The 16,674-nt window shown below is 32.0% G+C and overlaps 1 protein-coding gene across 18 annotated transcripts in view; it reads right to left on the bottom strand.

Annotated features, from left to right (window-relative positions):
* Nucleotides 1–16,674, bottom strand: part of mtd (TLD domain-containing protein mustard) — a 185,403-nt gene that overhangs the window by 46,089 nt on the left and 122,640 nt on the right. For 11 of the 18 annotated variants that reach the window (XM_086904919.1, XM_086904923.1, XM_086904915.1 and 8 more), the window contains one exon: nt 5,726–5,790. In XM_086904919.1, coding sequence (XP_086761045.1) covers nt 5,726–5,790 — 65 coding nt within the window. Of the gene's footprint in view, nt 1–5,725; nt 5,791–7,699; nt 8,832–16,674 lie in introns of those variants that run through there. The other 7 variants (XM_086904920.1, XM_086904926.1, XM_086904916.1 and 4 more) reach the window with 2 other exon arrangements.

Here is a 16,674-nt window from a genome sequence, read left to right as displayed (position 1 = left end):
GAACTGCGTCAACACGAGTATATATTTAATCGTCTGGAACTTTTTAATTTCTATTTTGAATCGTATCACAGTTAGGCGAAAGAAAAGTTTCGAGTTTTTCATGATTCACTACGGATCTTTTCCCGTATCGAGATACGAATTTTTAATGATACATAACAATTCGTGACCACGATCGAAGTAGTGAGTTTTATCTTAATCAGAATCGATGAATATTGATTTTGCAAAATTTCTCCCTTAAACTGAATTGATAATATGATGTTTCATTTGTGATAAATCGACAACTAGAATGATTTCAAAAGGGGAAAAAAGCTGTATTTTAATTCATCCTACGTCCATTCTACATCGACGAAAGGTAACGAAAGGTCAAATTTTCTCGATTCCAATCAGAGATCAGAGGGTCTTCGAGTTTCTTCGAGCGTGAACAAATCCCTCGAGGTTTCCCCTCCCAAGCGAGGACCCTTTTAAATGAAAAACTTTTACTTCTTTCCGCCCATCGATATCGTTTCGTTTACTTTATTACGAAGCTCGACTTTTACACGCTTAACGTCCGCCTTCCATCAAAAGCGGTCTTTTCCTCGAATTCTCGCCAAGTCATCACGCGAGTCACTCGTTAACTCGGTTGAATATTTCCGGTGCAAAAAAAGGGGGAAAAGAGATAGCGACGAGTCGTCTTTTCGAGCTTCCTCAAAGGTACGCCCTTTCAACGAAAGATTTCGTGGAGGCTTGAAACGAGCGGTCTTTTAAATCGCGCTGAAAACGCTCCTTTTTCCCTGAATAACGAGTCGCTCGAGACGGTCCTAGTTGGAAATATTTCCGAAGGGATTCACATGGCGATCTTTAATTGGAAGACACGAATGAAATGGTTCCGGCAAGTGTCCGATCCATCCATCATGAATTGCAAACTGTTCAACGCGTGCAGATCATAGAGAAAAGATCTCGCGGAAATTAATGGCTCGAAAAAAAACTTCGTAAAATTCAGATCAATATGCGTTCAGATTCAGAGTTTGGTATCGCGAATTCTCGAATTCAGATTTTCTCAACATCTACGTCTCTTGCCCGATAAAATACAAAAAAAACAGGACACATTTATGATTCAATTATCTCCACGATTGCAACTTCAAACGCTTTATAGTATCATTACAAGGGACACTCTTATTCGAACTCTCCACGATTTTCCCCCCACAATTTCGATCCTGCATCCATGCTGTATTCACACTCCACCAGTGGTAAATTCGCGTGACTCGAGCCGAATCCTCGAGAACACGCACCTCGAAACGCTATCCCCATCCGTAAGATCGGCGCGTGACAGACAAAATACAGTCTCGCGGACGTTACGATCGATGCGTAAGGGCACAGAGCGATTCTAATCGGTGGAACGGCGTTCAGGATGCACGGATTACAGGGCAATCATGGTCCGCCGTTCCATGTAACGTAGGCCAGCAAGATAATGGAGAGATCCGGGGAATCGAGAGAAAGAGAAAGAGAGAGAGAGAAAGAGCTCGAGAACTTTCTATAACGGTTCGAGTCACTCCGGCTCCGAGTATCTACGTGTTTATGTAACCGTGCTTCTCGTTACGCGCAGCCCCGCAGAGTCCGTATTAAATTGATACCCTGCAAGATATTTCAACAGATTTTTCGTATACATCGCTCTTAAAAATTTAAAATTAAAGAAATTGTCGATGATCTTGTTAACCGAGCAGCCTAATCGTGAAATAATTATCTTTAAAAACGTGATTTTGAAATTATCATTCATAATGATAAGAGATTCGATGATGAAATATCCGGCGAACCGATCGGTAATTCAGATTTATAATCATCGTTCTTAAAAATTTAAAATCGAAGAAATTGTCGATGATCTTGTTAACCGAGCAGCCTAATCGTGAAATAATTATAATTATCTTTAAATACGTGATTTTGAAATTATCATCCATAATGATAAGAGACTCGATGATGAAACATCGAAGACAATTCGAAACTTTTAAATATCGACGTGTGTGACGTATCGTTCGTTTTTTCCAGGGAGGGCGATAATCGCGAGCGAATAGAGCAACTTCGAATCGTTGACAGATGATTCGTAGAAATCTAGGAGTGTGTGTTTTTCCTTGAGGAAAGGAATTCACGGGGATGTATGTGGAGCGAGATACCTCTACACCTCTTCTGTATATAGGATAATCGGCGACAGAAGGGAAACTATATACCGAGAAACGATCATGCCTCGCCATTTGCGCGCGCACTCTGTTGTGTATACTAAGCGAATGAAAGTTGCTCTTTCACCAGATGCCAATGAATTTTAATTCGATTTGGAATTTTAATTTTGCCATGCGATTTCAATGACACGATCCCCTGTTAAATTTCACGCTTCGCGTTCTTACATTAATTATGAGAAATATTATCAAATGTGGGTCAAAAGAGATTTAAAAAAAAAAAACGAAGGAAACGTTAAAACTGTCCAGATCCATTGCAGCTCCGTCTGGAGCGAATGTTCTTAGATTTTATTCTAAATCACAAATCTTGTGATTTAGTCTTTGCACACTCGGATGGTTATATTTATATGTGATATTAGAAAATTATTTCGTGTCTTTTTTTATTAAATAATCGATTCGGATTAAAACTTTCGATCGAGATCGTTCGTATCGATCCATTCTAATCTACGAGAGTGGCTTGTTGGATAAGTTGACTTTCCAGCCGCTAGAGCGCGGTTTCCGGTTCCTGTCTCTTTGGCCTGTGACGGTGGCCGTGTTTAAAAATATTCAGCCGAAACGAGGGAACGAAAGTGTATTTGCTGGAGAAATTTCTCCGGAGAGTTCTTTGAAAGGATCCGCGGAATTACAATCTCACGTTACAAGGTGACGGAGATAGGATTTGGATCATCGCAATGGCGATAATAAAAATATTACAAAAATATGTTCATAATTACGATAACGAAGATTATGAAATATATATTTTGGATTTCGCGATGAGTGATAATTTTTGAAAGAATTTAAGCCGAAATATATTGTGAGAAAAAGTGCTAATTACGTTGTTGAAATTATTCGTATTTTTAACACCCGTTTCTCAAATATCAATGAAGAAAAAAAATGTGTAGAGCAATCGATTTCGTAATTTTTTTTATTACACGCGCGAATGAAATCAATGTGTCAATTATCGATTCGTTCAGCTTTCAACAGATCGTTTATAAATAATATTCTACCGCCCCACGATATGTTGCATTGCATTCTTTCAAATCCCATCTTCATCTTCTAAAAAAGTTGGATAAACAAACTTACCAGAGATTTTTAACAAATCAATTTAATTTATATCGGTAAATATCAAAATCTATCGTAATCAATACAAAAAAAAAATGATCAAGATCGATAGAGCTTTAGTGGAACAATGCAATTTAGATTGTTTTTATTGCACGTCTTTGAAACAGAGATCGAAAGTGCGATCGTTAGATCGACTCGTCTGATCTAACGTCTAATTCTTTCGTCAGAGGTCGGCGGCTTTCATAAGAAGCTTCACGATTACTGCATTGCCTCTTTCTCCCCGTGAAATATTGTATCGATTACTGCGTGTATGCGGCCCGTCGAGAAAGTGAGCGTCCATTTGCGAAAGAGACGTATATGCTCAAGAAAGCACAAGCGTGGCGTTGCGCAACCATCAGACACCAAGGTGCTTGGGTAATTTTGTGTAGCATATATATATATCTCTTGCATTTCAACCCGTAGATCGTTTCACCATAAATATATTCGCGCCAAGTAGAAACTTCCGCAATTAATTTTCCACCGACTTTTCCTTCTTTAAATATTTCTTTTTTCAACGATCGTTAATTATTATTCGCTTATTTTTCTGAAATTTTCACGAATAAACGCGAAATATATAACTTTTAATTATAGGCTCGAGATATAGGATAAGATAACTCGTTATTACTAAATTATATAACTGGTCAATTATTATTGACTGTTTTTTTTTTTTTTTTTTTTTTTTCTAAAATTTTATATTCCACGATTTTCAATTCTTATTGGTTAGTTGTTTTTACAATGATCCCATTTGGATCAGATGCGTGTAATGTGTGACGTAAAAAATATTACGTCACAGATCCCATACGTGACAATGTCACCTCTGACGTGACACGCTATGTCCGTTAATAAAGTGTTATTGATTCGTATTAATTCTTCGCGGTAATACTGGATGATAAAATTTATAATGGTTCACGAAAGTGAACTTATCGTTTAATTCTTTCTTTCGTGGTTCTTTTGTGTCACAAATGGATTTCGGGCTGGAATTCGTTACGAAAAATTGTAAAATTGAAAAAAAACTTTTTCGCTTCGCGCTCTAAACGCACAATAAAACGATTTAAAATTGAACGAGACACGAAAATTATTTAAACGATTGAATGTTAATCAATTACCAATTGCTACGAAGTTCATATTAAATATGACGATTGAGATCGATAATGATGATCTTTAAAAACAAAATAAAAAAAATAAAAAAATAAAAAAAAATAATAATATCCACAATTAGAGATTAAATCACTTAAAATGATTAAATAGATAATTTTCATTTCGTAAAAATATACGAAAGATTATCATGATAAAAAAGTGATATTACACAATTAGATAATCTGGTATCATTCATTAATTTGATCGATTCGTGATAAGCGAGGGAATGACGATTAGACATTAGGAAGTGTTTCCATCTTGTAATAATAAATATCTTCTGTGCAGAGTTTAGAGATAATAATAAAAAAAAAAAAATAAGTGTATATATAGACGCTACTTCATTTTATAAGTTAAGAGGAAAATAAGCAAGCAATAACGGTCCAGAACATTATGATAATTGAAAATGAATAAGAGTTTCCTGACACTGGCTGGTAGAGTACATACGCGACGATGAATCATGCCTAGCAACTTACCGGGTCTCGTGAGTTTAATAAAATCGATTGATCGATGGATCGTGCCCGTATTTTTCTTGCGCTTCGATCTATAAATTGTTATTTCTCGATCTTAAGAAATTCCTTTTTCTCAGGTTTTGAAAAAGAAAATTAATGATTTGGAAAAATCACTATGATTTACGAATATTGCAATTTCACGATATTGCGTGCTCTGAATATAGAAATAGAACAATGAGTCAAAGTCTAGAGACAATAACAGGGAATGTATAATGTTATTGACAGGCTAAGCGATGAATTAATTTGATTGGATTATGTGTAAAAGGAGATCTATAAAAAGAATATCGGTCAAAATTTCTTGCATATCTTTTCCAATATAAACGAGATAAATTTCTATAATTGATCCTGAACATGCTTTTTCGAAAATTTTATCGTTGATTATTATTATCTTTGCCGATCTATATTTAAACGAATTTATCTATTCCGATTATATTTTACAGAAATAATAATAATGGATTCGAAGAATTATATTTTATTTAACGATAATTCTGGGCTCGATTAATCGAAGAAATCGCATTTTTTTAAGTAAATGGAAAGGGAACTAGATAGAAGGCGTACGGTTAAGATTTGGAATAAACGGAATAACTGAATGCGGTATGCAAATAACCGGTGTGTGGAATAGATTCGAACGAAGAGATATTCTCAACTTGTCGCATGAATCAAGTGCATTGTGGCAGATTCAATCGATAACAGATATTTATGCATTCCCCGAGCTCGGGTTACGTTCGTTCTCCTTGACTTTCAATTCGAGTCTATTCGTCTTGAACTGTAAGAATATACGAATATACTACTCACCGTATAGGGGATGATGTTGAAGTTTAACCTCGTTCTCGAGCCATCCTCGCTTTCGCTATCTGTATCTGAAAAATATAGAGCCCTGAATACAAACTTGATTTAGATTTACATTGTTAAATTTTGTCAAAATTTATTAAACGTGTGAAAGCAAAAATTTCTTTTTTCAACTTATTTCACCATTTCGCAAATTTACTCGAGTTTGCTTTATTTTTATATTAGAGATGTAAATTTAACAAAAAATCTACCTCAGACAATTTTCCACGAATCATAATTTCTATTAAGAATTATATCGACGTTTGTGACAAAAATGACAATTATTTACAATGCAATTAATTATGTTTACCGTATGTTTCCCGATCTATTCACGACCATTACTGTCGTGAAATTCATCCATTACGTACTACGAATTACAATTTTCTCTTTTTACTTTCCTCAAAGCAGACGAAGCGATCAATATGATCGTTCGATTTCCCCGTAATTTGTCATTTTCTCCCGATTATCACACATTCATTGGTTTTCTCGAGCCGAACTCCTCGACTTCCTTCTCCATTTCCACGACCTGCCTACGTGCTCCAAGATTCTAAATTGAACGTTTCCCTATAATCCACCGCGCCCGTTCTATCCGATCGTCATCACGATCGCCTTCGAGTACGCAGAATTCGATACAGTCGATGGTATTTTTCGTTCCTTGAATCGGTCGTAATCGGTTTTCAAATTCATCAAGCTGGACAGTCCTCTTCGAATTTACACGCGCAACGATCGGTATGTTTGTGTGTGTGTATACGTGACTCGAAGTTTCACGCGATCGGTGATTTTAATGCTCGCATAAAATTGCTCATGCTCGTGATGGAATTAGCTATATAACCAAGTATTTAGAAGAGAAACTGATTTTATTCCTCGAAAGAATTTTCTATTTTGCCACGAGGATATGATTGATGCTTTAAAAATTAAATATTCTGTGATTTTGACGAACTGAATGATATAGAATGATCAGGGGTTGCAAGTTTTGAGAATTTGTGATATAGTTTTCGGTTTGAGCGAATTGTTTGGAATATTTCGAAAATTGTTTGCGAATATTAACACTTTAATTTTTCGTAAATCGAAATATTGATTTTGATAAAGGCAATTTTTAAAAGTGTCCATTGAATTTTTATAATCAATAATGTTGAACGCTGCGTTTGTAGAATCCCTTTCGATCGATTAAGTTTGACACTTTGGCATTATTCGATGCATTGTTCCACACGAGAAACGGTACACCTTTTGATGAAAGGTCGTTGAAATGTAACTCGATAGATAGCGTGCACACGAGTGATTAGATATTATTAAATTTATTCGAGAAGATATCTATCGTAAGAACGATTCACTTTCAATCTTATAATCATCAACATTTTGATTATGATTCTTCGAAATTCGAAAGTGTAGAACGTTAATTCTTAATCTATCATTCATCTTTATTCAAGATATTAATACGTTGCTTACTAATTTTTTCGTATAGAATTTAATTCGTGCATTCGATTCAGTCAGTTAAATTCTTTTCTTTCAGATAAAAAAGAGATTTAAATCAGTTTTATTTTAAATTAGAAAAGATTAAGTTGGATTTGGGCTAAAACTGAATCTAAAATTAAACTGATGAAAGATAAACTGATCAACCAATTATTTGACTTCCAAATAGTTAAAGATTGATTCCTTGTTTTCGAAATTGTTGAAAAAAATTTAAAATTAAAATAAAAAATTTTCAAAAAAAAAAAAAAAAAAGGAATTGATTCGTTTGATCTCTGAATGATTAATCGTCGATTCGATAAAATATGCAAATTTTTAATTTGCCGACCAACAATCTTAAGCTTGTTATCAATAAACTTAATTTCACGCCTGTTTCGAATCTATATATACCTGGAATGTAAAACATCATTGAACACGTGATCGCATTGCTCGTTCCTTACTTAAATGTCTTACGAATGTTTCTTACAAATATACCTGTGCTTCCAAGAGAGCTGTGCTCGAAGCTTCTGTAGTTCGAACAGGGAGAGCTGCCGGTCATGGAGAAGTACACGACATAGTCGCGGTATTTCTTCTCGTAGATGTAAATTTTGCTCGGCTCGTAGTCCAATAATTCCCACGACGAGCAGGACATGATCGAATCGTCACTTCTAACTGAACTTCTCCTCATATTTTCCTTCAATCTTTTTTACACACATATAATTTCTTGTTTCTTAGTATATTTCCAATAATCGATAATTCAACAAACTTCATGGTTAAGATATATGTAATCTTGTTTAAACTTCCTTATTTACATCTCATTTTTTTTTTTTTTTTTTTTTTTTACATATTTTGTCAAGTCTTATTTGTACACGATATCCACCACATCGATTTATTCTAACATTACAAGATAAATATAACAGTGAATCGATAAAAGATTGAATATTGGATAGATATTTGAAATATAATAATTTGAAGGAATTGATGAACTCGAAATTGATTATATAAAAGTGTCATATCGTCTTTGAATTTATGCGTCAATTGATTGATAAGTAGAAAATGATAAAATGATAAGAAGATTGATATTAAGATAAAATTTCAAAAATTGAATACCATACTGCTTCTATATTCTGAAATTTGAAATTGTCTATCGTTATCTAAATATATACAATTAGACTAGAAAATGATAAAATGATAAGAAATTAATGTTAGATGATCAAGAATATACGTACTATTTCATATAATTTAAAATTAAAATTTAAAGTAATCAAATCTTTTACTTGTCCTCTGTACATTAATTGATTAAACGCTAGAATATATGATAAATTGACAAGACGTTGATAATTAAGTGGCTAAAATTTCAAGAAATGAACACAATTGCTACTCTGAACTCTTTTAAAAATATTAAAATTAAATTTGTCACATCCGTTTCTCTGAACGTGTAGATTAATCGACACAAAAATATGAATTGGCAAGAAGATAATATTATACTCAAATGTTCGAAGAAGAAATTGGTGAATTTTGAATCGACGATTTAGAAAATGAAGGTTCCGCTGGTAACCGGAACGCGAAACGGAACGCCACTGACTTTCTAGCACGAATGGTGCTCGTGTTTCGTGTGGGTCAGCCTTGAGACCTCCGGTCGACATTGACTCGCTCTTAGGATGCTTCTCGAGTCTTTACGAATCGAATAAATAACTAGGAAGCTAAGGAAGAAGAGTTGCAACCGTCGATCAAAGAATAAAAACAAATTATATAATAATAATTAATCCTGGAATATTTTATATTTTTCATTTTGAGTTATAATTATTGATTCGAATTTTTCGATTCGAAAATATAAATCTTCAGAATTTGAATAAATATTAAATATTAGTATGTGCTCATTTATAGGTTAATATTTCTGAAAAAAAAAAAAATACTGAAAAAATAGCAGGACAAAAGTTTTACTCGTAACAATGATTCAATTCTTAATTTAACAATAATTTAATAATAGATAAGATTGTTTTGAAAATGTTAGAAAATACCAAGATGAAAATTAATTTATTAAAAAGGAAAATTACTCGGTTAAGAATAATTAAACAATTTCTATTTTTATATTTTTATATTTTAATGTTTCTATAAAAGTCTTTGTCACACAATAATAATCCACAATTGTATTCTGTACATATTAATGAATATTTATCGCGATTAATAACTTTTAATCTCTTATTAAACATAAACGGTTAAGAGTACATTCTTCGAATAATATGTATCAAGAGCTGACTCGACTTTCTCGTATTTCGCTACTTTGATTACTAACTACGTTGTAGAAAAAACGTTTAGAATCAAGAAAAAGAATAGTTAATCACAATTTATCGAAATATTTTTTCATTTTCGAATAAAATTTGTTATCTAATTTAATGGTAAAGATAATATGAAATAATAGAATTTCCTAACCTAACTTAGTTGGAGAAAGAAGAAAAATATTCTGAAAATAATACATTTCAAATAATAAATAATATAATCATTCACATTAATGTTACGAAAAGTAATTTTGAATGAGTTGAGAAATTAACAAAGATTAATATTTTTTTATGAATACAATTGGTCGTAACTTTGATTCGAAGAAATAATTTTACCTAGAGAAAGGGAGAAGATTATTTTATATTAATATATTTCCTTCAAATGATAAAAGAGATCCATAAAGAAGAGAGGGAAGTGAAAGGGATTAGCCAATGACGAATTTTTGTTTTTCAATATAGCCAATAAAGTTCAAGAACTGCTTTCAAGTTTAGGAATACAGAAATTATTATTTGAAAAGGTCTAGCATATTAACTTTATCCGAGATGAACGTGGATCATTTGGGAGGATCAGGTCAAATTTGATTCTAAAGATTACTAGTATATGTTACTTAAATTGCGAATGTCTATTACTTATATCCAAGTCAAAAATAGCAAGAAAGAAAAATAAGCATCACTGTTCGTGATCGAATCAAGATTGATATGTCCTTACAAATTAGAATCAATTCAACCAAGTTTCTTTTCTCAGAGGCTTAGAATATTACTCGTAAGATATAGAATGAAATTTAAAAGATTCTAACCTATACGCGATATTCTTAACTTTGCATTAATCGAAATAATCCTTAATACACTAGAAAACTGTCAATCGTAAATTCTAACCTATTCTCGATACACTTAATTTTATCACCTTGTTTTAAAACTATGAATACCTATATAGCGAGATAACACAGAGGAAAATATAAGAGTAATTAATATGATTGTGTCCGTGATGTTAAAAATTTTAATCGAAAATATTGGAAATATTACCGTCTATTTTTAAACGTTCCACATTAAGTCAAAGAATCACAGTAATATTTAAACAAATATAAATATAAATATCGAAGAGAAAAAAACAAACTGACTGGACGAATATTTTTACACGTTATTTTTTGCATTTTATAAGTATACATAGTTAATCTGTGAATTCAAGGTGATACGATGATCATCATTGAACGACGCTAATACACTTTACGATTCGAAATTTTTACGTCGTTGTCACTACACTGTTACACATTGATTCTATAATATATTAGTTACACTTTACATTTTTAATATTGATACGTGTAATAAATGCAACAATTATATAGAAAAATCGAAAATAACCGACAAAATCCATCGAAATATATGTCCGCGAAGACACGTTGGCTAGGAGAAACGACAATCGCGATTACTCACGCGAGTTTCACGGTCGACTGACAATCTCACAGCCATGTTGCCATCACGTCACCTTTGGCGCGATTATTTAATTTCAATGTGTGTCTTTTATCGGCACGCATCTGTTCCGTTTATTAAGGAGTGTTTACGTTAAACCAATTTTGGTCAACGAATCGATCGGTTTAATGTCATTTGAATTCGAAAGGTTTATGTGTATCTTAATGATATTTATCGTGAATAATAGGTTAGGTTATGACAAAGAAGCTTTATATGTAACTTTAATAGTTGCAAGAGTGAAATGTTGATTATAGATGGGACAAAAAAAAAACGATAGATCTTATAAATAACTTTTCAATAAATAATGTGTTTTCAATTTAGAAACAATTGCATGAATATCTATATCCAATTTTTTTTTAATTACTATCCAATCCAATAGTAATTAATTTCTATCTATAATTTATTCTATTTGTGTAAATACAAAGTATCAGTACAAATTATTTTGTCCATGAAATAAAAAATTAAGATACATTAAAATTAGATATAAAAATAGTTTTAACATTTAGTTTAACGAAAAATAACGAAAATTAACTAAATTTTTTTATTCTTATGAATTCTTTCAAATATATATATATTTATTTAAAAATACGAGCGTAAAATGAAATTAGTTTCATTTGAAACATTATCATCGATTCTCATTAATCAGTTGGAGGATAAGCAACAATGTCTCAAATTATTAAACAACGTCAGGATGTTAAATCTCAAGTCTATAAACATTGATTCGCTGAACTATGAACAATCAGGTATAATGTAAACGTGACTGATTTACGACCAAGATCTCATTCATAAATATTTTTTTTTTAGTTTTATTCTTTTAACATTTTGTATCTCCTTTGAATTATCTCCTTTTCGCCTTTTTCGCATTCAATATATCTCTTTTTGTATTATTATTAATCTTTTTCCACGTTAATTATCTTTCAATTCTAATTTCTCTTTATCTCATTTTCACTTGTTTTGTTTTTATCTTATCTTAACCGACATCGACTTTTTTTTACAAGCGTTTCTATTAATTTTCGCGATTTATTTCACGTTTCGAAACATCGGCGACGGTTCTTTGAAACTCAACATTGTTGATATTAACCATAGTTAACCATAGTTAATAACAAAAATCACTAATCAACTTCATGCCTCTCGAAACACGAACTTGCGATGTACTTCAATTTTATACAGATATAAAATTTTTTTTCTACATTTTTAAACTATAGAAATTATCTTTCTATTTCTTTTTTCTTTCTTTTTTTTTTAATAAGATATTCATAAATAAATTTTTTTAATTATATGATCATTCGAGAAAAATAAATTCATAAAAAGTTCTTATACTTCGAAACAAAATTCATCAGAATTTCGTAAATATAATTTTAATTGTCGACGTTTCGATCTCGACAATCTTCGAGTCAATAATTCACGAACAATCGAGTTTCTGTAATCGAATTAAACGAAGTATATTTTATCAAAGGCATACTTCAATCTGTAATACAAGTGAAACTGTCGTAGCACGTTTCAACTTTTCAATCTGGAATTTAATTCTCGAAATTTGAGACGATAATTAACGGAACACGAGTTTAATTATATTTCATTATCGTCAAAATCTTTCTTGCTTGATTTCCTTTCCTATTTATCTATATTTTGTCCTTTGAAATAGATAAGAATAGTCAATTGATAGAAATCGATATTTCTTTATGATTACAACTATGTAAAACTTGTTTTGAGCGTTATATGATAAACCACTTAACGAAAAACTTGAATATTCACGTGGCTGAAATTACTTTGTTTTTGTCATAAAGTCAGGGATATCTCATGTCTTGCGTAATAGAATGCATTATTGTTTTAGAAGTCGTTTGATAAACGTTTTCATTTTCCAAACGTTTGTTACGAAATATATGGAAATATATATATATGAATTAATCGTCTAATTCATTCAAGTTCAATTTAAGTCAATGTGAATCGAATATTAATTAATTTAATTACGAAACTCGATTCAAATTGAATGTATGGGTATTAATTAAATTAACTTGATCTGAGCTTCAATTAATTTAATTTAATTTAGCTTAATTCAAATTTGAATTTAAATTACATTCTAAAATCTCGAATATCGAAATATATCACATTTATTTGCTTTCAAAGAAAAAGCACGATTCTGTTTATAATTTAAAATTCAATTTTATTTATTAAGATACGTATAGGGATCCATCAAAGGGTTAATTTATTTCAATTTATTGCCAGAGGTCAAGAGTTAATTCTCATCAAATCAAACTCAAATTAATCCATTAAACGGCGAAATAGTGCATATAATTAATTTTCAACTATTTCTTACGTATCTTTTTTATTTATAAATATCAGATATAACCCTCATTTATCACAAAAACACTTTCACCGTTTAACTTACTAGAGCTATCAAATCACGATCCATAAAGAAGTAGATTTTTGATTGGCCTACCCGTTACATATTTTGAACACTGCGATATTTATAGAAACAATAGATAAACCTGATATACATCGTGCTGATATACACCGTGTAAGCAGAATTCAATATATCGATATATTCTAATCCAAAAGTTCTTATCATTTTTATTAGCATCTCGAAAATCGAGATAAAGACACGAAGCTAAAATTTTATATTCTAAGACTCGTCTCTCCCTCAAAATTTCAACTCGTTTCAGCAAAAAAGTCGCATTGTATCCAAATTTCATATTCAAGCCTCCCTCCTCCTTTCTCCATTCAGCCCCCAAAATTTCAACTCGTTTTCGACCGGGAGTTGCATTACATTTAAATTTTATTTTATCCAGAGCTTCTTCTTCTTCTCCGTCCACCCCTCGAAATTTGCGTTACATCCAAATTTTATATTCGAGCCGCCCTTCTCCGTCCACCCCAGCAGCACACATCGAAATTTTACATTCTCAAAATTTCAACTGGTTTTGGAAACGACGTCCAAACGAAATTCCTCGATCCTCGCCTCGAGTAATTAGATAAATTTCCAACCGAGAATTCATTGTGATCCACACCGCCCGTTAAAGCGTGCAGGTTAGGTTAGTCCCAACACGGATTCTCCCGTTTAATAAACCGTGCTCCACCACCACAACTTCGTGGGAGGATTTAAATTTTTCGCGTAATCTCTGGAACGATACTGCTGGCATCACGCGTCCTTCCAAAACACGCTCGCTCGCGTGTGCAACCATTCTTTCGAACGATTAAAGAGCCGCGTAACGCGGTGATTTAATGAAACGATTAACGAGAAAGTTAATCACGAAGGCACATTCGTTTCGGGTCGAGTGATCGAGTTCCGTTTTCCGGATATCGTTTCGACGATTGGTGCACGAACATGATCGACGTGGTGAGGGGAGATTGATGACTGTAAAGAATTTTTTTTTACTTGATTCAGTCATAATTCTATCTCTAAAATAACGAAATAATTGGAATAACGAAAAGAGATCTTTTTGGCGAGTTTACGGAGTTTCGAATGGATTGGATAATTAAAGATCAATTCAGTCAGCAATTCAACTAGATTATGACGAAAAATAAATAACTTAATATTACATATATTCGGATATGTATAATCAAATTGTATCGATGCCAAATAATTTGTTTGATCCAATTTATTTAATTACACTTAATTCGTAATACGAACGAATTTTTCGTCAAATTTATAATATAATAGTCATAATTTTATCTTTATATACTTTATTGGAAAATAAAAAAATATTGGAACGACGATCTTTTCGGCGAATTTATGGAGTTTCGAATAGGCGTTAAATGGATTGGATAATCGAAGATCAATCGAGTCAGGAATTCAACCCGATTACGACGAAAAATACAAAGCATTAACTTAATATTGCATATATTCGGATATATGTAATCCAATGTTGCATCGATGCAAATAATTTGTTATCCAATTTATTTAATTACACTTGATTCGAATCGTAATACGAGCGAATTTTTTAACGAAACATTTATACGAACGTTCGTAACTAACTTTGTTATTACTCGTGAATTTTTTCGCGAGCATTTCGAGAATTAAAAAAGACCATATCATAATCATAATTATAAAAACGCGAGGACATCGACGATACAGCTTATTAAACTTAACAAGTAAGTGATTAAACTGTCTCGCTTTAATGAACCGAACCGGCCCAACCATTACTGAAAGCGTCGAGAACTCGATACGCGATTAATAATAATCGATAATCGATAAACTAACCTCTAATTCCTCGCGATCCGGATTCTCCCATTCGACACAGGACGCGGAAACATTGCGTTTCGTCGATGCTCGAAAACCCGGAATGGAGGAGGGTTTAAACACGTTAAATCCATTCAGGATCGATACTTTTGCTGGTAAAACTAACGAGGCGAACAAACGAACGGCAACCAATCGGAAAAATGGGAGGTTTAATACTTTTCTCTCTCTCTCTCTCTCTCGGATGCAAATTGAGAGATAAAAGTGTCTCTCTTTCTATCGTATTGTGGAGGACGATGGATCGTAAATAATGTTCAACAGTGGATGAATAATTCAGCGATGCGTAATCGGGGGTGATAAATTATTCCGTTGCTCGATACGGATTAAATGATAAAATTGGGACCATTGTGAGAAAATTTTGATGTAAGATATTCCGCTATCCTATAAATTTGGCAATACATCCCTTGATATATTTTTATAACTTTGGTATTACGAATTTGGGATTGCATGTGGAAAGTTGTTGTTATTTTTCGTTAAGAAATATTAAGAGTTAGTATTTGTGGGGGCAATTTTTTTTTTATTCTCAACTAATATCGAGTCTATCGTTTCAAAAGTATAACGAAGAATGTACATTTCTATATCAAAAGACGCTTGGATACTATCGATATCTAAATAATATCAAATCAACATTGTATTTTATCTTTATTTCTTTCGAAGGATTTTTCATTAATTATCGTTTTCCGGTAACGCAGGATAAATGAATTGTATCTTTTTATTCAGTCAAGTTAATTTCTTAACTATGATAGCAGATTTCTCGAAGTAATTTATTTTAACGTCGTAATTGACGTAGAGTAACCTTTAATTATAGATCGTTGTATTGAAAGAATGTAAATGAAAAAAAGCATATCGTTTAACTTAACGAGATGAAGTTGGCCTTTCTTTATCAAAGTCTTCTTTTTTTTATCAATGTCAAGTTGTCTTAGATTTCTCGTTCTATAAAAAAAAAAAAAAAAAAAAGAAAGAAAGAAAGAAAGAAAGAAAAAAGGAACAAGAAATTTTAAATTTATTTAATCTTAATTTTCAACGATCAATATATCTGCTAAATGGCCTCGTGTTTCGATTAAAATGAGCTTCATTATTCTGTTCGTGGAATATCGTAATGGGAAACTGGTAACATAACCGATACAAATTTACCTCGTTACCAGTTGCTCGTGTTAAAAATAACCCCGTATTATAATGTAAGAACGAAAGTCAGCCGTAAAAATAACGAGCATCGACGAGAATATTTATACTCGGTGTCTCGTAAGTTTTTCCACAAAAATTTATTTTTAAAAAAGATATTAATTAAAAAAAAAATATATATATATATTTAGAACTAAAATAACAATAGTCTTATTTTTAAACATATGTCGCATGGAATCAAAAAAAATTGTCGCAAAATTACTTCGAATTTGACGCAACAGACAATCGAAAATCACAGTGATATATAAATCCATCCAATGGAAAATTGAACTAAGCAAATTATTCAAATAACTGGATTCTAATTTCAAAAA

Source organism: Apis florea, unplaced genomic scaffold (genome assembly GCF_048593485.1).
Source record: "Apis florea isolate Af1SG1 unplaced genomic scaffold, ASM4859348v1 contig_2350_pilon, whole genome shotgun sequence".
NCBI classification, from domain to species: domain Eukaryota; kingdom Metazoa; phylum Arthropoda; class Insecta; order Hymenoptera; family Apidae; genus Apis; species Apis florea.
This window is presented reverse-complemented; position numbering and strand designations above follow the sequence as displayed.